At 57.3% G+C, this 26,616-nt stretch overlaps 1 protein-coding gene across 1 annotated transcript; it reads left to right on the top strand.

Annotated features, from left to right (window-relative positions):
- Positions 1-360: 360 nt before the first annotated feature.
- LIMK1 (LIM domain kinase 1) lies at positions 361-25,756 on the top strand. The gene is made up of 16 exons (XM_065920377.1): positions 361-484; positions 2,174-2,270; positions 9,276-9,414; positions 9,751-9,860; positions 11,450-11,656; positions 17,359-17,464; positions 17,564-17,730; positions 18,797-18,980; positions 19,512-19,598; positions 19,897-20,028; positions 20,374-20,433; positions 20,765-20,830; positions 21,201-21,357; positions 23,908-23,963; positions 24,201-24,358; positions 24,464-25,756. The coding sequence occupies exons 1-16, from the start codon at positions 430-432 to the stop codon at positions 24,624-24,626; spliced, it is 1,944 nt and encodes a 647-aa protein (XP_065776449.1). The 5' UTR covers positions 361-429; the 3' UTR covers positions 24,627-25,756.
- The last annotated feature ends 860 nt before the right edge of the window (positions 25,757-26,616 follow it).

Raw genomic sequence — 26,616 nt, 5'->3', positions numbered from 1 at the left:
AGAAGCGGGGCGGGGCGGGGGCCAGGCGGGGAGGGGCGTGGCTGCGGGCGGGGCGTGGCCGCGGGCGGGGCGTGGCCGCGGGCGGGGCGTGGCCGCGGGCGGGGGCGTGGCCGCGCAGGGCCGTTCCGCCGCTCGCCTGCGCCCCGCCCCGCCCCCGTGCCGCAGCTCGCAGGCCCCGCCCCGGTCCGCCCCTCCGCTCGCTCTCCAGGCCGCCGCGGCACTGAGCGGTTGCCGGAGCCGGTATCCGAGACGCGGCGGCGGCGGCGGTGGCGGCGGCGGCGGCGGTGCCGCGAGCCCCGAGCCCACCCCGGCCCGGCCCGCGCTCTCCGCCCCCGCCTCCCTGGCCGGCGGCGGCGGCTGCGGGCGAGCGCGCGGGGCCCGGGCCGCCCCCAGCCCCAGCCCCGCCGGGCCCCGCCCCCCGCCGAGTGCATGAGGTTGACGCTACTTTGTTGTACCTGGAGGGAAGAACGTATGGGAGAGGAAGGTGCGCGGGATGCGGGCCGCGGGGGCGCCGACCTGGGGGCCGGGCGGGCGGGGACGCTGCGCTGGGGGGGGGATACGGAGAGGCAGGGGGGCCGGGCGCGGGGAGGGGGCCGGGCCTGCCCGCCGCGGAGGCCGGGTCTGCCGCGAGGCCGCGCCCCTGTGTCCGGGATGAGCTCGTCCTTCACAAGCCCGCAGGCCCCTCCCTGAAAAGCTCCCATCCCGTTTCCCCGTCTTCGGCCCGGGTGGGATGCTCCCCTCCAGCCCGGCTGGTGGAGGGCCCCCTCCTCCCTTTCATCCCCGCCTTCTTCCATCCTCCGACCGCCGACCACCCCGGAGGAAGCCCGGGCACAGCTCACCCAGCCCTGGCCGCCATCCGCGCGTGCTGTGTCCATCCCGGGCTCGCCCTGGGCCGCCCCGTATCGCGTCTCTAACCGGCCCTCGGAAGAAAGAGTCGCTGAGAAAGCCTCATCCCTGGGTCCGAGTCGCAGCCCCATGTCTGGGCCGGCTCTCTGACCTTGAGCCAGGCGCTACCTTCTGGGCCTCAGTTTCCCTGTTTGTTCAGTTGGCCCCCGCATAGTTGGCATGCCTGGCGCTGGTGGTTGGGAGTCTAGGGGCAGGATGGGCAGAGCAGAGATATGAGTCCGCCGAAGCTTGTTTTGGGCAGCGGCCCCCACCCCCCTCCCTGCACCAAACCCAGCGCCTGCTGTCCGTCTTGGCTAGGAGGATGATCAGTCTTTTTTCTGCCTCTTTCACCTACTGCGGCCCAAGGCTTGGGCTTGCAGGACAGTTATGGTATGAAGACCCCCACGATTCCCTCCCTAGCATCTCCTTTCCTGGGTTTCCTCCTCTGAGCCATCTCATAGACCCACCTGGTCCAACAAAGCTTCTACTCTGCCGGCTCCTCCAGCCCTGCCCTCCCCCCAGGTCCATGAAGGCCCACTTGGAGCCACCTTACCGTAGCTCCTAGGTCCCTGAGTCCTCTTGAAGGAGCAGGCTGTGGCCTTGGAGCCTGGTTGGTGACCTTGCAAGCCTTATCTTCTCCAGGGCTCAGTCTCCCCATCTGTGCAATGGGAAGGGGCAAGCTTGGAGATCTTGCAGGGCCCACCCTGCTCTGAGGGTGCCAGGCCCCAAGGATGACTAAGCATGCCTAGTGGCCCAGCTTGAAGAGGTGCCAGGCCTCCCTGGAAGCCCAGCCGTGAGGCCCTGGCGCCTTGTGAGGCCAGGGCATAGCCAAGCCTTGCAGGGGTCTTTAATACAGGATGCACCAACTTAGCGCTGTCCAGTCCCTGCCCTTTGAAAGAGCTCCTCTTCCTGGGCCGGCGGGAGAGGAGAAGGGGCTGTGACGAGAGTGTCACCCACTGCCTTCCTTCTCAATCATGCTGCTTTCTTCCCGTTTACACTGCTGGACCCTGAGCTGAGGATGCTCTTGCTGGGGGTGGACCTCTGCTACTCCCGCCTCAGTTTACAGAGAGAGAAGCCGAGGCCCAGAGGGGCTTGGAGACTGAGCCATGGTCTCAGCAAGGCTCTCCTTCTGCCTCCTTCTGCTCTGCATGGACACTGCTCAGCTTGGGCGCTGCATGTGTTCGGGGGGACTTGTGGAGGTGTGCGTGGGGGTCCAGGAGGGCAGGCTAGGCCTACAGCAAACGGCCCCTCCTGAGTATGGTTCCTAACGCCCTTTCCACCCCTGCAGGAAGCGAGTTGCCCGTGTGTGCGAGCTGCGGCCAGAGGATCTATGATGGCCAGTACCTCCAGGCCCTGAATGCTGACTGGCACGCAGACTGCTTCAGGTAGGGCCGGCTGGCGGGGCTGGGGTGCCCGAAAGAAGGCCTGCCAGAAGCAGGGAGATGGATCTCTCTTTGGTCCTGGGCCTCAGTTTTCCCATCTGTAAAATGAGACATCTGGCTTAGAAGCTCCCTGGAGGCCTCTCTTTTTTGTCACTCTAGACCTCTGAAGAGAGAAAAGCAGAGACCTGCATTTATGCTGATAATCTCAAGGCCTGATGGCACCTTGGCAGGCGGGGGAGTGGAGGGTAGTCCACCTTTACCTTCTGGATGCTGGTGCTCCAGGGAGAAGAGGGAGACCAAGCAGGCCTTGGGAGGAGATGAGCCCCCTTCATGGCCCCAGGCTGGTTGCAAAGATGTGTAACCAGTAAGACCCATCCCTTCCCTCCAGGACACGAACTCTCAAGTATAGCAGAGTAGGATCAGGGTTGTGGCCGTGTGCATGGGGACTCAGAGGTGGCCCAGCAACCTAGTAGCACCATGCTGAGAAACAGGGCCAGGGGAGAGCCTTAGGGAGCTCTGTGGGGCCAGATCTGGGGTCCAAAGGATTGGAGATTTCTCAGGTGGAGAAGTGTGGTAAGAAGCAATTCCAGACAGCCCAGCAGGTGCAGAGGGTAGAATGAATGGTGACAGGGCCTGGCCCAGTCAGTGGCCAGCAGAGTTCAGGCAAAAAAAGCACCAAAAAGGAGGGGAGATAAAGTTGAGGAGGTCCAGCTGGGGTCAGGGCAACTACCACCAGCTGAAAGAAGGAGTTAACTTTGGGTACTGGGAGCCTCCAACAAGAATTTTTTTTTCCTGTTTTAAAAATAATTTCTAATATTTTCTACAATTTAGCAAGGGCCGGACACTGGTTTAAGGACTCTGTATAATTGGATGTGTGTGGTCTCCATTAACTGGGACACAGAGTGGTTAATTCTCTTGACCAAAGACACATAGCCACAGGAGTGAAATGAACACTGGCTGGGGAGCCCAGAGGAGAGGTGGGTTCCTTGTCCTGGGGTTCCCAATCAGGTGTTCAGAAGGTGGCCTTCGAGGAGGAAGGGAGCTCTGAACAGGCAGAGAAAACCACATGCACGGAGACAGGGAGAGGGGACAGTGCCAGCAATTGAAGGACTGGGAACAGCTCATCTGGTTGGACAGAGTGAGTCGAGGGATGTGATGAGGAGGCAAAGTTAGGACTGATTTGTGAAGGGCCCTGAATGCCAAGATAAGGAGCTTCTGAAGGCAGTAGGGAGCCAGCAGAGAGTGTCAGGAAGCAGAGGAGGGTTGTAGGCGGAAGTGCTACTGAAAAGTGCCATTGCCATTCCAGTGGGCAGATGGTGGTCACGTGACAGGGAAGGGACTGTCACAATGGTTCAGGGATCTGTGCTCATAAGACCCGACCTGGGACAGTGACTCAGAGCAGAGAGAGTTTCAGATCTGGAAGGGACAATATTTGGATTAGTCATATTAGCCACTATTCATCAGGGACTCCTGTGATGTCATCCTCAAGCCTTCACCATAACTGTAGGCGGTACCATCATTTGCCCAATTTCCATGTTAGAAACGGAGGCTCGGAGAAATCAAGTAACTTGCTGAAAGTTGCAACAGCCGGAGCTGGGACTCAAACCTATATCTGTCTCACTCCAAGTCACTGCAGAGTTGAAGAAGTCAGGGACCATGGGGGAGGAGCTGGGGGCTGGTGAGTGGCCAGGGCACAGTCTAAGCCATTTGGTTTTGTACCCCTGGGTGCAGAGACCAGTGGTCCGTTGGGTCTGGTGGAGCTGGGGGCCAAGTTGGTCATAAGTCATGCCCTGTCCTCGTTGAGTTGGAGATGCAGTAGCTAACCAGAGTGGCCCTGCCCTGCCCAGAGCTGGCTGAGGTGATCTGAGACCAGTCCCAGGTGGAAAGATCAGAGAAATCAGCCCACTGAGGGCCGGCAGAGGGGATTGAGATGAGACTGCGAGAAAGAACTTTGGGGGAAGAACTTTGGGGGTCCCTGTGTGTGGGGTGGGGAGGGAGTTAGAGCCTTGGGAGACATGGGAGAGGGGCAAGAGTGCGCCTGCAGAAGCCGTAGAAGGGCAGAGTGGGGCCAGACGCATGGAGTCCAACTTGGGGGGTCCCTGCCCTGTTCACCAGCAGAGGAGGGGAGCCCCAGGTGGGGACAGTAGGGCGGGGGCACGTTGGGTTTGTCCCTGGTGCGGTGGGGCCACAGGGAAGGCTCCTGTGGGGAGGGGCCCACAGGCAGTTAGAGTCGTGGCTTCCCCCCGGTCCCATGACTTCCACTGCATCTCGGGCCCCAGGCTGTGTGGTTCTCCCAGCAGTCCCCAAGTCTGGTTAAGGCCACCAGTCCTCACGCCCATGACAGGAAAGCAGCTCATAAAGGAGGGACTGGTTGCTGGGCGTCCTGGAAGTGCCAGCCGCCGGGCTTCAAGGCCTCTCAGTGGGAGAGTTGCTGTGGGCCCACAGAATGCCTCTGGTGTTAGCACTACCAGCCTCCTGGAAGGTCGGGGCCAGGCCCAGGGTGGTCCAGGCTTCCTTTGGCCCAGCTGCTACCTCCGGGAGGTCCCCTCTCAGAACATCGTGCCGCAGGAGCCCGGGGCTGCTGTAACTCTGGTAACATCTCTCTGGAGGCTGGTGGGGCCCGGAGGGCGAGAGCTGAGTGCACAGCTGGCACTGGGGGCTGGAGCCCGGGCTGGGATGCCCCCCTCTTCAGGGGACTTTCAGGGAAGCAGGATGGACTGTGCATGGAAGTCAGCCTCTCTTCCCTTGGGGGCAGCACCAGAAGCAGCAGCTGCTCCCTGTCCCCAGAGCCTTTGTCAAAGCAGAGGCTGAGGGGGACTTCCCTGGCAGTCCAGTGGTTCAGATGCCACACTCCCAATGAGGGATTCTCAGGTGGAGCTAGTGGTAAAGAATCCGCTTGCCAAGGCAGGAGATGCAAGAGACAGGGGTTCAATCCCTGATTCGGGAAGATCCCCCTGGAGGAGGAAATGGCAACCCACTCCAGTATTCTTGCCTGAAAATTCCATGGACAGAGGCACTGGCAGGCAACAGTCCATGGGGTCACAAAAAGTCAGACATGACTGAACACACACACACACACACACATTTCCAATGCAGAGGGTGAAGGTTTGATCCCTGGCCAGGGAACTAAGATTCCACATGCTGTGCAGCGAGGCCAAAAAAAAAAGAGGCTGAGGGGCGTGGAGGGTGCCCTTCTCAGATGTGTAGGGCTGAGGGCAGAGTGGCGGCCAGGCCTCCCCGTCTGCACCAGAGCCCAGGCAGTAGGGCCTTCAGCTGCTTCCTGTTCTGAGCTAAGACCAGGTCCGCTAGCACCCACACCGCACATCCTCCTCCCCTGCCTCGTGGCCACGCTCGCCCCTCCCTCGGCAGCCTCCAATCCTGAGTGCCTGGAGTGGGACAGGGAAGCAGCTCTGTCGGCCCACCCCTGCGCTTCCCGCAGCCTCCGGGGGCCCCCGAGATAGGCAGCAACGAAGGATGCTGGCCTCCCCCCTGAGAAGACGGCGCTTCTTCCTCAGAGGGGCCAAGTAAGTGGAAAGCCCTTCTCCCGCCCGACCGTCCCAGGACTCAGGCAGGGCCTGCGGTGTGAGGGCTGGGGCCGGAGGCCGCGGTAGGACAGGCCCACCTGAGGCTGGGTTCTGGGGCAGGAGAAGTGAAACTCCTTGGTCACTGTTAGCTGCCTGTCCGGGGGGGGGGGGAAGCAGGCCGGGCTGCGGCCCCTGGCCCTTCTGGTACAGGCTGCCGTCAGGCTGGTCCCCCAGCTGCTCTTGTGCACCCTTGGTATCCTGGAATATGATTCTGGGTAGAGGGCACCCCTAGGAGGGATTGCCCTTTCCTTGAGGGGGTCACCCCTGTTTCCCAGCCTGGCCTGTTCAGCTCTCCCTGCCCCACCCGATCCCTTCTCTTCTACCCAAGGTTGGCTCTGCCTTCACCTGCTCTCGGGGAGGTACAGTATCCTGGGTATTCCTCTCTGGACACCATTTGTAGGGACATGACCTGCCCCACCTGCCTCTGGCTCCTGCCCAGATGGAGGGATGAGGGGATGCCCAGGGTCAGGGGCTCCTGTGTGCCTGCCATCAGCAGAGGTCCACCGGGGCCCCAGGGAGCCAGCTACCAAGCTGCTGTGTGACCCTAGGCTGGGTCCGTTCTCGGAGGTGGAGGTGCCCAGGCCGAGGTAGAAGCTCCTGGGAGCACTCCCGAGGATGCTGAGGGATGAGAACTGTTCCAGGCTGAGTGTGTCAGACAGGAAACCCTTGTGTTCCCCTCCGGGAGCAGCGTTTGTAGGTACCTGGCCTGGGACCTCAGGGAGCCGGCAGGTTATGACGGCAGAGGCTGAGGGGGATGCAGGCAGCGTGGCGGGGCATCGGAGCAGCCTGCGAGGAAGTGGTTATTGGGGCGCTCACTGCACTCTCAGCGCTTGAGTGCATCAACAGCCGCATCTTCCACGGCTGCTGCAGCGTTGACTGTGTGCGTGAGTGAAGGAGTTCGCCGGTCGGCTCTGCCGTCTCTGCCATGGAGGAAGGTGGCCGCCGCCGACCCGCCCACTGGGGCGGGGGAGGGGGGCTCCCTGCTGCCCCGGAGTCGGGGGAAACTCCCGCGGGGACACTCCTGTGACGGGATGGAAGGGCGCAGTGACTCCCGGATCTGGGTGCGCGGCGGGCGCGCCCCCGCCTCTGTGCGGAGCCCGCTCCCCGGTCGCGCGCCTTCCCTTCCCGCGGGGTTAGAGCCCCCCGGGGACTGCGCTAGGGACCTGCTCCCCCACCCCGGGCGTCCTCCCGCCCCCTGGCTCGGTGCCTTCCTTGCCCGTCGCCCACCCTGCGGTAAGACGTCCACCCACCACGGGGCCGCGAGTGTCGGGGCAGGAAGGGCCGCGGGGGCGCCCGATGACGTCATGGCTCTGGTCCAGTCGCTTCCGCTGCCGCCGCCTCCTCCCACATCCCAGCGCTGCCTCCGGGGGCTCTCCCTGCCCACCCCCAACCAACGAGGTTTCAAAAGCTGGGCGTTTTGTGCTCCTCTGCCACCCGCCCCCACCCAAAGCCCTGAGTTGTGGTCCCCAGTGCCTCCCCTCAGGCTCCCAGACAACAGGGGACCCGCTGGATCCTCTTAAAGGGACAGCGTCCCATCAGCACTCTGGTTGCTGTCCCCTCCCCACCGCTTCTCCTCGCCAGTTGCCTAGTTCAGGAGCAGTCAGGGAGCAGTCCATGAGCGCTGCCAGCCTGCAGGCTATAGTAGAGTGGAGGCCTCCCCGGCTGCCTGGGGGGGCTCTCTGACCCAGCCCCAGTCTCTCCTGCCCTCCTCTCTCCTAGATTGATCCCCCACTGAGCCACGAGCTCTGAGCCTGGTCCTTCTACCCCTGTGTGACTTTGGCACTTCATGCAGAGCACCCAGACAGCAGCACAGCTGGACAGATTCCCTAGCGGTTCTCTGCAGGGCATGTCCTCAGGCTCAGACATACCTGTGCACGCCAGGACCCCGGGTCAGGCTTGACAGAACCCAGCAGGGCTCATGCCTAGGGTGGAAGGGCTGTTGTCACTCAGAGTCCATTCTTAAATTTGCTCAGCCTGGCTTAGCTGGGTTGCTGGTCCCCACCCCACCAGGACCCTTGAGCGTAAAAAAGCCAGGTGAGTAGGTCTAGCTCCTTCCTGGCCTGTGGAGTTGTGCCTAGGAGGAAACCTGTACATCATTTCTCCCCATCTGCCCTTCAGGGGCTCCAGCAGCCAGGCCTCCCTGCTCCCCATGCCAAACCCTGCTCCTGTGACCGGCAGCACCCATGGGGCTGCCTGGAGTCTAGGAAGCCAGGAGACTTCCCTGTCTTAGCTGACTGACTGGTCTACACTGAGCTCAATTCCTGTCTCGTATCTTAGTGCAACTGGGAGCATCTCTGTGGGGCCTGCGCTCCCCACCTGTATGACCTTGGGTGGAATAGAGCCTCTCAAGTTCATCTGCCTCGACTCTAGAAATGGGGATAGCCATGCCTGTCTTGTAGTGGCCTGTGAGGACCAAGTAAATGTAAGCAAGAAAATGGGAAGGTGAGCCTGTCATACGGGGTGAAGTAAGTCAGAAAGAAAAAAAAATATCTTCTGTCAACACATATCTATGGAATCTGGAAAAATGGTACTGACGAACCTATTTGCAGGGCAGGAATAGAGACACAGATGTGGAGAACAGACTTGTGGACACAGCTGGGGAAGGGGGGGGATGAAACAAAAGAATAGCTTTGACACGTATACACTAGGATGTGTAAAACAGATAGCTAGCGGGAAGCTGCTGCCTAACACAGGGAGCTCAGCTGGATGCTCTGATGGGTGCGGGGTGGGATGGGGGGGCAGGAGGGAGGCTCCAGAAGGAGGGGATGTATGTATACTTACAGCTGATTCACATTGTACAGCAGAAACTAAGAGAACATTGTACAACAACTATACTCCAATTATTTTTTTTTTAAATGGGAAGACACGAACACTTAATAGGTCTTCACAGCTCCAAAGAGTCACCTCCATTTACATCAGCAGCCTCTCCATTGCTGGGAATGGGAGGAGAGGGAGGGAGAAGAAGGCTAGACTAGATGAGTGGGGCTCACAGTCTGTTCCAGTTCCCCCTGCAACCTGAGTCCTGGGCTCCCAGGTTCTTCCCTGGGCCTGAGAGTAAGTCTTCTGCCCACACTTGGCCCTCTTCCATGCACAAGGGATAGGGGCCTCAGATGAGGAGCACTTCTCACCCCAGGGCTCACAGGCAGAGCAGACACTCTGGGTGCAGAACTGCCATGGTGGGGGCGCAGTGGTTGTGATTTGAGGTTGCACACAGGACCAAGGCTTCTGGCCAAGGGACCATGGAGGAGGGAGTGGGGTGGTCACCAAATCCATCCCTGAGTCCACTCATCAAGCCCTGTGCCCCAGCGTAGGCTGCCTCCATCCAGAGGGCACACCTTTCTCTAACATTGCCTGTGGACTGGCAGGGTCAAGGTGTGGGGGGAAAGGGTGGGCCCCTCTGAGTCCCAGCTCCCCTTCCACCCAGGTGTTGCGAATGCAGTGCCTCCCTTTCGCACCAGTACTACGAGAAGGATGGGCAGCTCTTCTGCAAGAAGGACTATTGGGCCCGCTATGGCGAGTCTTGCCACGGATGCTCAGAGCACATCACCAAGGGGCTGGTCATGGTAAGTACCCCCCAACCTCACCTGATGGTGCGTGTGTGTGTTCACAGGTTACTCCCTGCCCTAGATCTCTCTCCCGTCATCTCTCTTGTCCTTCTTTTCACTGGTTCTCTGATTCCCCAGTGCCTCCTGAGTCTCTTTGTCCGTCTGTATCCCTCAGTCCCAATCTGTGGAACCAGCTCTGCCCCCACATTGGTTTGGGGCTGCCCTTCTGAGAGGAGGCAAAGGGGAGAAGCTACAGGGGCTGAAGGAGCCGCTGAGCTGGGTAGTGGTCCCCCTCCCCGCACCACCACCACCACACACACACACACACACACACACACACACACTTCCTTCCAGGTGGCCGGGGAGCTGAAATACCACCCCGAATGCTTCATCTGCCTCACATGCGGAACCTTCATCGGTGACGGGGACACCTACACTCTGGTGGAGCACTCCAAGCTGTACTGGTGAGCGCCAGCCCCTCCCTGCTTCTGGCGTGCCCCCAGGTCTCCCACGCCAGGGCCCTTCCCCTTTCTGTGCGGGGGCAGTCACAGTGACAGTGCAGAAACCACGGGAAGTAAGACAGAGCAGTCAGACGGAGGAGGCCTGAGACATCAGCTCTCTTCCCGACATCACTGCTGTGCAACTCTGGCACCAGCGTGAGCACTCACCCTGTAAGCTCAGGACTCATCCCCAGCAAAACCACCCAGACCCCAGACCCATGTGCAGGGGTCCCCAGGCCACTCGCACCTCTAACCCACTGATTGCAGTCTGAGGGATCCCCGCAGCCCCCTCAGATCTGATGCTTCACTCAGCGACTCACAGAGCTCAGAGAGCACCACAAGCACAGTTTTTACTAAAAGCTATACTACAAAGCTACAGTCATCAAAACAGCATGGTACTGGCACAAAAGTAGAAATATGGATCAACGGAACAGGATAAAAACCCAGAAATAAGCCTGTGCACCTGTGGTCCATTAATCTGTGACAAAGGAGGCAAGACTGAAAAGCTGTGAATCAGGACCAGCCAGGTGGAGACACACAAAAGGCGAGGTCCGGGAGGTCTGGCATGCAGAGCTTCCGTGCATTCCACTCATAGAAACAGGACATGTGATCCGTCCTCCCCAGCATCACCAGAGTTTTTATTGGGGTTTCGTTATGTAGTGTAATTGACTGAATCACTGGGCATGGGGTTGAACTTGGGCTCCTTGAGGTCAGACTGGACCAGAGCGGCAGCCTGTCATCACGTGGTCAGTCTTTCTGGTGCCCAGCCTACCCCCACCCCCCAACCCCTGCCTGAGTTGGCTCATTAACATTAAGTCAAAAAAAGACAAAAAATAAATAAAAATTTTGGTTCAATGCATGAGACAGGGTGCTCAGGGCTGGTGCACTGGGATGACCCTGAGGGATGGGATGGGGAGGGAGGTGGGAGGGAGGGTCAGGATGGGGAACACATGTACCATGGCCGATTCATGTGAATGTATGGCAAAAACCACCACAATATTGTAAAGTAATTAGCCTCCAATTAAAATAAATGGATAAAAATTTTGAAAAAGAAAGAAAAACAAACAGACAAAAGCAAACACAAAAGCATTAGCTCAAGTGTGGGTTGAGAGGCTCATGATAAATGAAGACACACTCCTGTTGCAAGGATTTAGAACCTCTTTCCCAGGAACCAGGGACAAAGATCAGAGAAATCCTTTAGTGTGGCAGCAACTGATAAAGCTGGATTTGGGGGCAGCATGGCTTTTGAAGCTCCCAGATGGACTTTTAATGACTTCCTCCTAAATGGGATTTATCCCCAGGCCTCGTCCTGGCCAGCTGACAGTGTAGACAACCCAGAATGACTGAGCCCCGAAGAGGGGCAGGGCCTGCCCACTTCCTGCTCCCAGTCCACCAAGCAGCCAAGACCCTCCTCCTCCCTTGGGGAGTGGGAAGGGGAGGGTGGAAGGAGAAAAGAGCCCGGGACTGAGGGATCGTGGGGGGTGATGCTGGTGACTGCCCTGACGCACTTCTCTTCCCGCTCTTTGGGTCCCCACCGCCGGCGGCTCTTGCAGCGGACACTGCTACTACCAGACCGTGGTGACCCCCGTCATCGAGCAGATCCTGCCCGACTCCCCTGGCTCTCACCTGCCCCACACGGTCACCCTGGTCTCCATCCCAGCCTCAGCTCATGGCAAACGCGGCCTTTCGGTCTCCATCGACCCCCCTCACAGCCTGCCGGGCTGCAGCGCAGAGCACTCCCACACCGTCCGTGTCCAGGGGTGAGTGGCTGGCCTGCCAAGGCTGCAGCTGGTGTGGCTGTGGGCACGGATGCCTTAGGTGGGCAGGCCGACTCTGGGGCGGGGGCTGAGAGCGGGTAAGCGTGTGAGCCCAGATGGAGCCCAGCTCCAACAACCTGGTATACCAGATGTCTGATCCAATCATTCCTCCAAGAGAAAAAATTTGTAACAATTGCCAGATAAAATATTTAAAATGTTCTCTTGGCTTACTGCATGACCGAACAAGAAAGAGAAGTAACCAGGTCAGGAACAGGTGAAGGAGGGAGCCCGAGGGTGTCAGCAGAGCTCGGAAGGCAGCCATACCTTAAGGGCAAATGTAAATCGGGGGAATTAAGTTTCAGTTTTGAAGTCTTCTGGCTGAGCCTCTCTCAAAGCCCAAGTGACTAGCTCTAGGAAAGTGAGTCTAATAGGAGAACACTTCTCCCTTCTCCATAAAGTTGGGACCCCACCCCCCCCACCCCCCGCCGCCAAAATGCTCTCAACGTGAGGAAGAGCAAGAAATAAACCATGCTTTCCACCAGCGATTTCCAGCCCCCCTTCCCCAGAACTGGAAAATAAGCAGATTTGAACCTGAACAGAAGGGGAGAGGGAATCTCCCCTGAGAATTCAAACACTTGAGTTTGCCAACCAAGTTGACAAGCCTGGGTGGTTCAGAAAGCTTCCAGGAGAAATTGTAAAAGCTTAAAGTACTTAACTGGGAATGTCCCCAGGCCCTGACAGAAACAAATGCGGTGGAGCCCACCTCTAGGCTTCAGAGAATTTCCCGAAACAAGTGTCCCAAGAAACAGGGGCCATTCAGTCAAAAACCACAGAGCCAACAGCAGCAACAGGTGGCAGAAGCAGACCTACAGAAACTGCAGATAGCAAGATTATCAGAAACAATGTAAAATAAGTACACTCACTGTATTTTCTTTTTCTATTTACTCCATATGTTTTAATAAGTAAGAGATGCCTGGGAAAAGTGAGGAAAGAGCAAATGAATTTGGAAAAGAATCAAAATTCCAAAGAACCGTATTTCTAGAAGTGAAATACGGGTTTAGCAATAGAGTCGGGTTTTAAACAGCTGATGTGAGAAGCAGAAATACAAAATGAAAGTAGAGAAAGAGAGGCTAAGATGTGCTAAGAAAGTAGTGAGGCAAAGAAAGCAGAGAAAGAGAGGACAAAGTGAGCCGATCTGATTAGCCATCTAGAATCCCAGAAGAGAGAATGGGAGAGAGGCAGTATTTAACAGCTGAGAACTTCCCAGAGGGGATAAAAGATGTCAATCCACAAACTCAAACCCAGTAAATCCCAAACAGAAAAATAAGAAATCTACCCATGGACCATCCCACCTAGTGAAACTACTACACAAAGGCCAAAAAAAAAGATCTTAAAAGTAGCCATAGGGAAGAAACAAATTTCCTTCCAAAAAAGACCAGACTGTAGTTTGGTGGTGAAGACTCCAAGCTTCCATTGCAGGGATTGGATTCGATCCCTGGTCAGGGAGCTAGAAATCCTGCATGCCACAGCTAAGACCTGGCGCAGCCAAATAATTTTAAAAAGACAAAACAGAATTCTATACTTGATGAAAATGTCCTTCCAGAATGAAGGTAAGGGGCTTCCCTGGTGGCTGAGTGGTAAAGAATCTGCCTGCCCATGCAGGAGACATGGGTTCAATCCCTGATCTGGGAAGATCCCACATGCTGCAGAGCAACTAAGTCTGTGCACCTTAACTGTTGAGCCTGTGCTCTGGAGCCTGGGAGCCACAACTACTGAGCCCAGGCGCCTGAAACCCGGGCTCCAAGATGAGAAACCCGCGCACTGCAACATGTAGCCCCTACGCACTGCAACTACAGAAAAGCCAGCACGGCAACAAAGACGTAGCATAGCTCCAAAAAATAGCAAACAGATAAATCAATTAAAAATTAAAAAGAAGGAATGAAAGTGAAATAAAGACATGTTAAAGCAGACAAAACAGCATTTGATACCAGCAGATCATCCCTAAAGAAAATTCCAAAGGATGTGGAAAAGGGTCTGAGATGCAAGAAGAAATGAAGGTTGAGGGGCCAAGCCAGTGGCTCATAGGCTGCGTGACACTGAGCCGCTCCCTTGCCCTCTCTGACCTTCGAAGTCTTTGTCTAAACCATGAGGGAGTCAGATACCTTGGAGCCTTCTAAGATTTCTCCTGGGCCTTCATGCACCCTTGAGAAATAGTTGTCTGAGTGTAGGACAACTACCCCCTTGGAATCAGTGAACCATTCCTTCCTTGGGAGTCAGTGAACAGTTCTCACACACCTGCTGGGTACCAGGCCAGTGCCTGGTGAAAAGTGAAGATGGCTGGGGTGGGAGGGGGAGGGAAGCAGGGGAGAGGAGGAGGCTGGACTTGATGCTGTGTTTCCAGCCCCATCTGGAGCATCAGCCAAGCCAGCAGCTGCACACAAGTGAGCAGACAGACTGGTGAGAGAGACAGGGAAACTCCCAGACCAGCTGGACCCTGACAGCCAGGCAGAATTTTAGGAACAGAGAGTCAATGACACCTCCTCCCTGCCTCCCTCCCTGGGCGAGCATTCTTTCCAGCCAACGTCTGCCTTCCCAGCAGTCTGCGAGGGGCCACACCCTTCTCAAAAGCAGCCCAGCTTGCCCAAAGGCTGCTGGCCAGATTGAACTGTTTGTTTGAAGAGTCTTAGCTGACCACTTTTTATTTTGTTTATGTGTATTTTGTTTATAGTAGCATTGAAAGGGAAGTTAAATTTATCTTTGCCCCAGCCTTCCCACTACTTGAGCAAGAGACTGAGGCAAGGGAGACGGAGAGTCAAAGGAATATATATACGCTTTCCTATTGGTTTTTTGGCCACGCCATGTGGCTTGCGCGTTCTGAGTTCCCCTATCAGGGACTGAACCCAGCCCCTTCGCAGTGGAAGCACAGTCCTAACCACTGGACCATCAGGGCAGTCCAGGAAATATATTTTTAAGGCCATGTCCTTGGAAGAAAAATTATGAGCAACCTAGACAGCGTATTAAAAAACAGAGACATTACTTTGCCAACAAAGGTCCGTCTAGTCAAAGCTATGGTTTTTCCAGTAGTCATGTATGGATATGAGAGTTGGACTATAAAGAAAGCTGAGCGCCAAAGAATTATTGCTTTTGAACTGTGATGTTGGAGAAAACTCTTGAGAGTCCCTTGAACTGCAAGGAGATCCAACCAGTTCATCTTAAAGGAAATCAGTCCTGAATATTCATTGGAAGGACTGATGCTAAAGCTGAAACTGCAATAGTTTGGCCACCTGATGCAAAGAACTACTCATTTGAAAAGACCCTGATGCTGGGAAAGATTGAAGGCGGGAGGAGAAGGGGCCAGCAGAGGATGAGATGGTTGGATGGCATTACCTACTCAGTGGACATAAGTCTGAGTAAACTCCGGGAGTTGGTGATGGACAGGGAGGGCTGGCATGCTGCAGTCCATGGGTTCGCAAAGAGTCAGGCACAACTGAGCGACTGAACTGAACGGAACTGATCCACAAGAAGTCTCTGTGCAAATATAGTCACTGTTTTTTAATTTTTTATCCTGAAAAACACCAAATTTACAGAAGAATTGCTGAAATAATAAGTGTATTGAATACCTGTATACCCTTTCAGGCTTCCCAGGTGGTGCTAGTGGTAAAGAACCCACCTGCCAATGCAGGCGACATAAGGAATATGGGTTCGATCACAGGGTCAGCAAGATCCCTGGGAGGAGAGCATGGCAACCCACTCCAGGATCCTTGCCTGGAGAGTCCCGTAGACAGGAGCCTGGGGGACCAGAGTCCACGGGGTCGCGAAGAGTCAGACACAACTAAAGTGACTGAGCGCATGCACACCCTTTACCTAAGTTCATGATTTTTAACTTTTGTCACATTTGAGATATGTGTGTCTCTTCGTCCACGTATATCTAGGTGTGGGTGTATGAACTATATATGTTTATTTGTATATGTTTATACACACATGTACACATATTGCTATTATTTACTGAATCATTTGAGAGTAAGCTGTAGGCACCAGTGACCCATCCTTTCCCCAAATACTTCAGACATTCTCCTAAAAATAAAAGCACTCTCTCTATGTAATTACCCGCTGTATCCTATAGTGCAGCTATGACAGTTAGGAAATTGAACGTTAATGTAATACTTTCATCCAGTATACAACCCCAAACTCGGGTTTTGCCAGTTGTCGCAATGCTGTCCTCAAGTCTCTTCAGTCTCTTTTAACCTGCGCCAGTTCCTCGGCTTTCCATTGTCCTTTATGCCCTTGACATCTGTGAAGAGTACAGGTCAGTCGTTTAGGAGGATGTCCCCCTCCCCCTCCACTTGGGTTCCTTTTCCCTAGATTTAGGTCATGTGTTTTGACCACGTAACTGATGCGCTCTCTTTCTCTGTGCATCTTAGTGGTAGACACAGGAGGTCAATAAAGTGCATCTTTTACTGGGGATGTCAACTTCGATTATTGGGTTAAAGTGCAGTCTACTGTCTCTGCTGTAAAGGATTTTTTCCCCCTTTGCAGTGTAGCCAGTGAGTCCTCTGTGAGATTTGAGTCTGTAAATATCCTGTCCCCAACAACCTTTCACTAAATGGTTCTCACCTTCACGATAAGTCTTCCCTGTAGCTGTTACTACTGTGATGGCTACAAAATGATGACTTTTCTAGCTCTGTTCTTCCTGCTTCATTTGCTACCCAACTTCCCTATATAGGGAGGCGCTTCTCCCCCATGTGAGAATATACTCTCAATAATTGAAAAATTGCTAGGACTCTGTTTTTCTTAAAGCTCTGTCTCCTTTCTCTCCTGCCCACCACCACAACCATATCCCCCTGCCCCAGCCCTTCCCCATCTCAAGGCAGAGACAAACATTCCTTGGAAAGCTTTAATGAGGGCAAAATGAAATCAGATCATTAACACTCAGGAGGAGTTAAAAGAAGCAAAGGAGTGTGGCAAGTTGGCCGTTCTGTGACTTAGCTCATGGCCAGCTAAAGGAGGCCACCAGCCCCACCTCCCCTGCACCTGTGGTTCAGGGAAGGCTGGTCACCCCTTCCTGCCCATCTCGGAGGAGTGGGAGCCTTAGTCCCGTCTTGCAGGGCATGTTTGGGGGTCAGGCAGGAAGCCAGTGTGTCCAGACCCTCTTTGGCCTCTTGGCATACCTCTGCCCCAAGCTTACCGGGCAGCTAGAAGGAGGGACAGGGACAATGCTCTGTTGAACAGGAGCCCCCGAGCATCTCGCTGTTGCTGCTGTTGTTCAGTCGCTAAGTGTCCAACTTTTTTTCGACCCCAAGAACTGTAGCCCACCAGGCTCCTCTGTTCTTGGGATTTTCCAGGCAGGAATACTGGAGTGGGTTGCCATTTCCTTCTCTAGGGGGTCTTCCTGACCCAGGGATCAAACCTGCATCTCCTGCATTGGCAGGCGGGCTCTTTACCATCTGAGACACCAGGGAAGCCCGAGCATCTCGTATAGCGGGCAGATACCTCGGGGCATGGCACTTTCCTCCGGTTTCACACCCATGGCAGGCGTTGTAATTAACATAGAACTCTTCCCACCAAGCCAGACTTCCGTGTTCTGGACCACTGCCATCCACCAGTCACGCAAGATAGCATGCTCTGCCCCCATACTCCTGACCTGATCCCCTTGGCCTTGGCTTCCTGGGGCAGGCAGGAGTCTGACCACCGCTCTGTGCCCACAGAGTGGACCCGGGCTGCATGAGCCCAGATGTGAAGAATTCCATCCATGTCGGGGACCGGATCCTGGAAATCAATGGCACGCCCATCCGGAACGTGCCTCTGGACGAGGTACGGGTCCCAGGTTTGGCAAGCGGGGTTGGAGGTGGTGCCTTCATGCCTGCTCCCCACCACCTGAGACTCACCTGTTCACACGCCTGCTCTCCCCAGATTGATCTGCTGATCCAGGAAACCAGCCGCCTGCTCCAGCTGACTCTGGAGCATGACCCCCATGACACCCTGGGCCATGGGCCGGGGTCTGAGCCCAGCCCCCTGGGCTCCCCAGCTCACACGCCCAGCGGGGAGGCGGGCAGCCCCGGCCGGCAGAAACCTGTACTGTAAGTCAGCCCTGCCCCGTGACGCTGTGTATCTTGTTACTTTCACTGACGCTGGGCCTCGGTGGGCACGGGGGTGGGGGGGGTGGCAGTCTCTGCCCTCCAGTTGCTCACAGTCTGATGGAGGAGTCAGCCCTGCAAAAAAAACAAGAGCACGTCAGCGAGGGGTGCAGGGAGCTGGGAAGAAGAGTGAATGAGAAGGAGGAATGAATGAGAAGGAGGACATGGGGAAGCGGCGCCCCAGCTGGGGATGACAGGGCTCCCAGGGTGGACCAGAGCCCTGGCTTCAAGGAGCCGCTGGCCTGACACTCAGACTGCTGTGGCCTCCAGTGTGTGTGGAGAGGTGGGTTCCGAGGTGGCTGCTGGTGGCCAGGGTCTCACAGCACAGTGATGTGTCCCACAGAGACCACTCTGGTCCCTTTTGTGAGAAGGTGCCCAGGACCAGAGACAGCTGGAGGGCTGCGATGTGGGCCAGGCTGGAAGGGCCGGGGCACCTCTTAAAAGGAGGTGAAGGGTGCACAGAAGAAGCCCGGAGACAGCCTGGTCCTCATGCCACTCATTCTGGGGCCTATTCAGGATTCCTGGTCAGGGGGACACCTGGGGTGACAGCCTTTACGCTAAGGAACAGTGACCTTGAAGGCCTGTTTCCTCCTCTCCCGCATCTGTCTGGAGCTCAGGTCACCCTGCAGGGCCACCTAGGGGCGTCCTGCGCAGGTCGTCTGCCTCTGCACCTCCGGGCCCAGGACTCAAATGCTGGGAGACAAAGCATCTGATCCAGGGTTGTCAAGCAGAGAAAGCCGAGGGCAAACATTCCTTCCTAAACAGGAAGTCCAAGCCAGACAGGGCACTGGATGCTGGCATCAGGGTGGGGCAGGGGTCTCATGATGGCCCCAGGAGAGCTGCCCCGTGCCAGCCTTCCTGACTGTATGGGTGATTTACATGGACTGGCATCAATGGGGCGTGGCAGGCTGGGGGAAGGGGCAGGGCCAAGGCCTGGCCTCCCCCTAGGGGCCCTCGGCCAGGGGCCCACCTGCCGCCAGTGGCAACGGGTGCTGGTGTGTCCCCCCAGGAGGAGCTGCAGCATCGACAGGTCCCCGGGCGCCGGCTCGCTGGGCTCCCCGGCCTCCCAGCGCAAGGACCTGGGTCGCTCCGAGTCCCTCCGTGTGGTCTGCCGGCCGCACCGCATCTTCCGGCCTTCGGATCTCATCCACGGGGAGGTGTTGGGCAAGGGCTGCTTCGGCCAGGCCATCAAGGTGCGGGGCACGCCAGGGAGGGAGGGGACCGTCTGGGGGTGACCTGCTGGCCCTCCACCCTCTTCCCACCAGTGTCCCCAGGAAGCCACACTGGAAGGGTGTCTGGCTTCCAGACTCCCTGGCCAGGGCCCGCCTCCCCCTGGGCCTTGTCGAGCTAGCTGGCGGAGGGGCCCTTCTGTATGTAGGCAGACTGTGTGAAGGAGGTCGTGGGACAGTGGCTTCTCAGAGTTGGGATGGGAGGGCAGCCCAGACTGACCCTGAAGGCTTCCTCCCCCAGGGCCCCCTTACTCGGCCTAATGTGGGCCACTCACCCTCTTCACACACTGGCGACCAGCCCTCTCCTGCCTCTGATGTCACCTGCCTGTGACCACCCTAGAAGGTTCAGGTTTATATAAGAGGCATCAGCCAGGTCACCATGTCCCACCAGCCAGGCCTCAGCCCCCAGCCCCATGCGTCCGTCTGCCTGGGGAGGGGCGGGCCTCCTGCGAGGCGGCCTGGAGCAGAGCCCGTGCCCCGCGTGTCCCCACGCAGGTGACGCACCGGGAGACGGGCGAGGTGATGGTGATGAAGGAGCTGATCCGCTTCGACGAGGAGACCCAGCGGACGTTCCTCAAGGAGGTGGGTGAGGGGCCTGCCCCACCCTTGCCCATCGAGAGGGGGTCTGTGGCAAAGGGCTCCGGGAGAAAGTGACACTCAAGCCCTCATCGAAAGAAGACAGACTCTGCCAGGAGGGCGAGAGGGGCAGGGACATCCCTGGAGGTGGAGGCAGCCGGAGCAAAGGGCAGGGCGGCGGCAGGAGTGGCAGGAACCCCCGGGGTGGGGGAGACTCCCCCACCTTCGGAACTGTCCATGGCGGCTTCTGGTGGGACAGCAGCGGGAGAAGATGGGGGCGCAGCCTGTTTGCACCCTCCCCCAGGTGAAGGTCATGCGATGCCTGGAGCACCCGAATGTGCTCAAGTTCATCGGGGTGCTCTATAAGGACAAGAGGCTCAACTTCATCACCGAGTACATTAAGGGCGGCACGCTCCGGGGCATCATCAAGAGCATGGTGAGTGCCGGGCAGAACCACACCCACCCCCTCAGCCCCTCCACCTGCATCCTATTCCAGCCGCTCCCGCCGAGGGACCCGGACGGAGCGGCTCCTCCCTGGGCCCCAGTCTCCTAGGCTCTTCACTGGGGATCAGCCTCTGATCTCAAAGCCGCTTTGTCAGGAAATTGTTTGGAATTGTTCACCCACGCCCCTTAGAGGGGACAGTTGTGGGTGTCGTGGGGGGGGGGTGGTCATCAGCCCCTGCAGGACACTCGCCCCCTCCTGTCTCTCCCACCCAGTGTCCCGTCCCTGTGGCCCTGTTGGCTCATCCTGGACATTCTCCCCCCTCACCCCCACCCCCAGGACAGCCAGTACCCCTGGAGTCAGAGGGTGAGCTTTGCCAAGGACATCGCTTCTGGGATGGTGAGTAGGCTCTGATTTTGGGGGTGGCATGGGGTAGGGGACTTCTCTGATGGTCCTGTGGTTATGAATCTATGCTTCCACTGCAGGGGACATGGGTTTGATTCCTGGTCAGGGAACCAAGATCCCGCCTGCCTTGCTGTGCAGTTCCCCCCACCCTGACCCCTGCCAAAAAAATTCTCTACCATTCTCCTAAGTTCCATAGGCAGCTTCAAGAGAGGACAAAGGGAATCCAGTGGGAGGGGGAAGATGGGAGCCTTGCGGGGGACAGTAAGGGCGGGGCTGGGGTCCCTCAGGGAGGCTGCCCCCGATACACATGCCCCTCCACCCGCAGGCCTACCTCCACTCCATGAACATCATCCACCGGGACCTCAACTCCCACAACTGCCTGGTTCGCGAGGTGAGCAGCCAGGGCTGCAGGAGGGGCCGGTGGGACCCCCGCCGACCGCACTCCTAGTGGGTGGGAGGGGGGTCTGCTGGGACGGTGACCATCGCAGGGAGCGGGCCACACCAGGCTGCACCAGCGGCTGTGGGCCCGGAGGAAGGCCTGGACATGGGGGCTGGGGCGATCAGGGGAGGTTTGCTGCTGTTTAATGAAAGAGATTTGGGGCGGGGAGATATACTTCAGCGGGAGGCAATGGGAGCCGGCAGCCCAGGGTCTAAGGGGCAGTGATGGAAAGACCACAGGCTGCCCCCAGAAGGCAGAGGAGGGAGTGGGCAGGGGGTGGCGGGAGCGTGTCTCAGCATGGCCCTGCTTCCCCTCACCCCAGAACAAGAATGTGGTGGTGGCTGACTTCGGGCTGGCGCGGCTCATGGTGGATGAGAAGACGCACCCCGAGGACCTGCGGAGCCTCAAGAAGCCAGACCGGAAAAAGCGGTACACGGTGGTGGGCAACCCCTACTGGATGGCACCCGAGATGATCAACGGTGAGTCGGGGCTCCTGCCGGGCACATCCCCGGGGCCCCGCGGTCCCAGGTGGAGCTGCAGGAGGCAGAGGTCCCAGTCTCCTCCTCCTCCTCCTGGAGTCCTGTCATTAGTTGCCTTTTGCTGCTGCAACAGATTATCACAACTTGGCTTAAAAAAAAAAAATCATTCTAGGGACTTCCCGGGCGGTCCAGTGGTTAGGACTCCATGCTTCCAGTGCAGGGGGCACAGGTTTGATCCCTGGTCAGGGAAGTATGACCCCACCAAAAGTGAAAAGTGAAAATGTTAGTCATTCAGTCATGTCTGACTCTTTGCCCAAGGACTAACTGTAGTCCTCTGTCGTGAAATTCTCCTCTGTCCATGGAATTCTCCAGGCAAGAATACTGGAGTGGGTAGCCATTTCCTCCTCCAGGCATCTTCCCAACCCAGGTAGCGAACCCGCGTCTCCCACATCGTATGCAGATTCTTTACCATCTGAACCACCAGGGAAGCCCTACATGCCCTGAGGTGCACCCAAAAAGTTTAAAACCGCACAGGCAAATTATCCTATAGTTCTGGAGGTCAGGAGTCCAGTATCAGGCTTGGTGAGCTAAAGTCCTGTGTCAGCAGGACTATGTTCCTTCTCAAGGTTCGAGTGGGAAGGATCTGTTTCCTTCCCTTTTCCAGTTTCCAGAGGCGGCCTCGCTCCTTGGCTCCTGGCCCCTCCTCCAGCAAGACCAGCAGTGCAGTCTCTTCTTTCTGACACCCGTGTCTGCCGTCACCTCTCCTACCCTGACCCTGACCCTCCACCCTCCCTCGTGAGGACCTTTGTGATCAGAGGGCTCAGCCAGCTAACCCGAGATCATCTCCCCATCGCGAGATCCTTAACTGAGTGACACCTGCGAAGTCCCGTAAAAGGCAGCACATTCGGGTCCGAGGGGCAGGCGGTCCCTGGACAGGGTCTAGGGCCTCTCCAGGACCATTATTAGGCCTCCCGCAGAGCCCGCTTCTCCCACTCCATTTCTTTCCTCAGGCCTGTCACACAGTGATCCCATGTGTGCCCGGACTGGGGGTGATAAAGTCCATCCACAGGCGAGGGACATGCAGACACACAGGGTCAGGACAGGCAGATTCGGGGTCATCTTAACACCAACTCTGATCAAAGTTAACATAATCCACCCCCTAATAACGTAAGTGGTGAAGTGAAAGAAAGTGAAAGTGTTAGCATTAGTTGCTCTGCCGTGTCCGAATCTTTGCGACCCCATGGACTGTAGCCCACCAGGCTCCTCTGTCTATGGAATTTCCCAGGAATACTGGAGTGGGTAGCCATTTCTTTCTCCAGGTTATCTTCCCGACCCAGGAATCGAACCCAGGTCTCCTGCACTGTGGGCAGATTCTTTACCGTCTGAGCCACCAGGGAAGCCCTTGTAAAGTGGGGTTAATAGTCCCCATCTTGAAGAAAAGAAAGAGAATAAAATAAAGAAAGAAACAAAAAGAGTCCCTATCTTTAAGGAGTAGTATGAACATTGGATAAGATTTGTAAACTAGTCAGGAGTCACTGAGAGTGGTTGTCCTGATTATCTTTAACATCATCAGGTAGACAGTATTGTTCCCATTTTACAGCTAAGGCAGGCTGAGGCTCAGAGAGTCTGTGTCAGTCCCTGAGGCTGCTGTGACCGATGAGCACAAACTGAGTGCTTACACCAGTAGTCTGAGATCCAGCAGAGCCTTGCTCCCTCCAGGGATTTCAAGGGAGAGTCCATTCCTTGTTCTGTCTAGGCTTTGACCCTGGCATTCCGGGCTTGTGGCCACATCGGCCCAATCTCTGCCTCTGTTTCCACGTGGCTGCCTCCTCCTATGCATCTTCTCCTTTTTGGTCTCTCTTATAAGGACAGTCAGGGTGGCATTTTGGGGCTTCCACGATGACTCAGTGGTAAAGAATCTGCCTGCAATACAAAAGATGCAAAAGACTTGGGTTCAGTCCCTGGGTCGGGCAGATCCCCTGGAGGAGGAAATGGCAACCCACTCCAGTATTCTTGCCTGGAGAATCCCATGGACAGAGGAGCCCCGAGGGCTTCCGTCCACAGGGTCACAAAAGTTGGACACGACTGAGTGAGTACACGTGCAGGATGGCACTTAGAAACTGCCCAGATAATCTAGGGTGGTCTCATCTCAGGATCTTGAATCATATCTTCAAATCGATTCTTTATCTTTCCAAAAACGGTAGCACGCACAGGTTCTGAAGTTCTGACAGTTATCTCTCGGGGTCACCACAGGGTCCATAACATGCCCGGAGTCACAGAGTTGGTTAGTGACCGAGCTGGGCCTAGAACCCCTTGCCTAGGGCTTTCACCCTGACTCCCCCGCTACCAGCCACCACCACCGCCCCCCCGGCAGGCTGGCTCAGCTTGGGTGGGCCCAGGTAGGGTCAGAGCCCAGGGCCTGATCCCGCGGAGGTTGCTCGCATCTGCCTCCTGGTTAGCACATCCCCCGGCGGGCGGTCCCCAGCCCGTCCCCCTCGCCGGCTGGCACCCCCGGCCTGGGCACCCGCTGACCGTGGTTTCTCCATCCAGGCCGCAGCTATGACGAGAAGGTGGATGTGTTCTCGTTTGGGATCGTCCTGTGCGAGGTAGGCCCAGGGGCGGGTGGCAGCCGGCTCCAGCCCTGTCCCCACGCGCTCCGGAGCTGCAGGCTGGAAGCCTGCCAGGGCCCCAGGCCAGGGAGGCTGTGGGGACCGGCTGCCCACCACTGCCTGCATCCCCGTGGTCAGACGGGTGCCAGGCCTGGTGTGACCCACCCTCAAACCCGCCCGGGTGGCACCCAGCCCCAGGGCCCTGCGGGTAACTGCCGGGCCTTGTCTGGACAGATCATCGGGCGAGTGAACGCTGACCCAGACTACCTGCCGCGCACCATGGATTTTGGCCTCAACGTGCGAGGCTTCCTGGACCGCTACTGCCCCCCAAACTGCCCCCCGAGCTTCTTCCCCATTACTGTGCGCTGCTGTGACCTGGACCCTGAGAAGAGGTGAGCGGGATGAGGGGCTTAGGGCAGGGTGGGGGGGCGGATTCCCCAGCAGAGCCAGAACCCACCATGCCCCCACCTGTCTCCCACCCCCACCCCCCACCCCAGGCCCTCCTTCGTGAAGCTGGAGCAGTGGCTGGAGACCCTCCGCATGCACTTGGCCGGCCACCTGCCGCTGGGCCCACAGCTGGAGCAGCTGGACAGGGGCTTCTGGGAGACCTACCGGCGTGGCGAGAGCGGACTGCCCGCCCACCCTGAGGTCCCTGACTGAGCCCAGCACCCCCGGCTGCCCCTGTCCGCCTCCGGAGAATCTGCCCGGCACCAGATTCCTCTACAGGAGGCGGCCCGGGTGTGGCGCCCTCACCGGGGCGGCGGGCGCCCAGACCCTCCCCCGCACCAGGCCCTGCCTTGCCCCATCTCTGCCCCCGGCCCCAGAGCTGGTCTGGCCACACACACACCATCACCTCACCCTGCCTTACCTGTCTTGGTGGGGCCGCCCCCTCCCGCCTCTGCTTGCATGAGCTGGAGGGCCCGTGTGAGCTGCGCCCCGTCCCGCACCTGCCCCCCCGGCCCACCCCCATGCACACTCCGCTGTCTGCAGCTCCTCCGAGGCTGGGCTGGAGGACAGGCCGCCCCCCGACCGTGACCCATCACATGTGTTCCCGGGAGCAGACAGGGAGTCTGGGGCCCGTCAACCCCCCAGGGGGTTGCCTCAGTAGCAGCAGGTATAGATAATTATCCAAACCCCCAAAGGGAGAGAGGTCTGCTCCCCTGGGGCGGAAGTCCCGGGGCCAGACAGCAGCCCTGACTCACTTTGGGTCTTTTCCTTTCTTTATTGAAGCCACTTCAGTGGGAAGCAGGTACCAGGCCTCAGGGTGAAGGGAGGGTCCCCGGAGGGGGAGGGGAGCCGTGGTCTGGGGGCCAGAGCTGCTGAGGGGTGCCGCAGAGGGGGGTTGGGCAGATCCCCAGCCTCCCAGCCCCCTGAAGTTCATCTCAGCGCCCCCTCCGGGCCTCTCCCCAGGCTCCTCGCCAGTGGCTGAAGCAGCCCCTGCCCCTCCCCACGCCCCTCTGTCCTCTGGGTTCTTTCTGTGTAATCTATTTTTTAAGAAGAGTTTGTATTATTTTTTCATAACGGCTGCAGCAGCAGCTGCCGGGGGCTTGGGGTTTTATTTTTTTTCGGCGGGCGGGGGTGGGGGGGCCATTTTGTCACTTTGCCTCAGTTGAGCATCTAGGAAGTATTAAAACTGTGAAGCCTTCTCAGTGCACTTTGAACCTGGAAAACAATTGAAAGCAGGCCCGTGGGACTATGACTCAGGGAGGTGACAAGAGTCACCTCCATCCAGGAATGGGGACATCTAAGGAACAAAACCCAGACTCAGAAAAATGAAATAAACTCCGTACTCCCCCCCCAGATCCCGCATTGTGACGTGTGTCTGGGGGCCCCAGAGAAACAGGAAGAGAGAGGGACCTTTTGATTTAGAAGCCTGGCCTAAGCAAGCCTGGTCTGGGAAGACAGGAATGGAGGTGTGGGTGGGGACAGATAAGAGGGTGGGGATGGAAGTGTTGGCCCAGCTTTTCCAAAGTTGAGTTTGAGGGTGAGGGGAGGAGTAGGGGAAGAGCCAGGGGAGACTTGGGAATGAATTGCTCTTATTTCATGCTTGCTATTTGCTTCTTCCTAAAGTGTAAAAGGTCCCATCAGGAAACCAGAAACCACCCTAGTTATTTCAAATGTAGGTCATTTAATCCAGGGAATCGTTTAGTCCAGTGGCAGGACAAAAAGTGGATACTGAGATAACCATTTGTGTTGACCTGTAGGAAGTAGCGGCCACCCCTTGGCTGGGGCACTTAAGGAAAGAAGTTAATTTAGTTATCTGGTGTCAAGGTTAACAATTCACCCCTTAAATTTGGTGGCTTGAAATAACAGCGGTCACTCGTGGCTCAGAACTTCTCTGTTAAGAACTGGGACCAGCTTGGTGAGTGGTTTTGGCCTGGGGTCTCTCCTGTGTCTGTGGTCAGATACTGCCCTGGGACTGCAGTGCTTTGAGGGCTTCACTGGGGCCAGAGGGTCCATTTCCAAGGACCTCCTGTACATGGCTCAGGCTCATGGCTGCAAACTGAGCTGGCTGTTGACTAGAGGCCTTGGTCCCTCTCAGAGGCCTCTCCACAGGGCCCCTTGAGTGTCCTCACAGCATCAAGGGCGTGAGCATCCCAAGACAGCAAAGCAGAGGCTCCACCGCCTTTTAGGACCTAATCTCAGAAGT

The sequence above is a fragment of the Muntiacus reevesi genome, chromosome 2 (genome assembly GCF_963930625.1).
Source record: "Muntiacus reevesi chromosome 2, mMunRee1.1, whole genome shotgun sequence".
NCBI classification, from domain to species: domain Eukaryota; kingdom Metazoa; phylum Chordata; class Mammalia; order Artiodactyla; family Cervidae; genus Muntiacus; species Muntiacus reevesi.
The sequence above is the reverse complement of the archived record's forward strand: the minus strand, read 5'-3'. Positions and strand labels throughout refer to the sequence as shown.

Excerpts from the sequence above, each read along its gene's own strand:
- LIMK1 (XM_065920377.1), top strand. The coding sequence starts at position 430 with ATGAGGTTGACGCTACTTTGTTGTACCTGGAGGGAAGAACGTATGGGA. Across the intron at positions 20,029-20,373 it reads GGGGCATCATCAAGAGCATG|GACAGCCAGTACCCCTGGAG; the intron begins GTGAGTGCCGGG and ends CCCCACCCCCAG. Across the intron at positions 21,358-23,907 it reads GGCACCCGAGATGATCAACG|GCCGCAGCTATGACGAGAAG; the intron begins GTGAGTCGGGGC and ends TTCTCCATCCAG.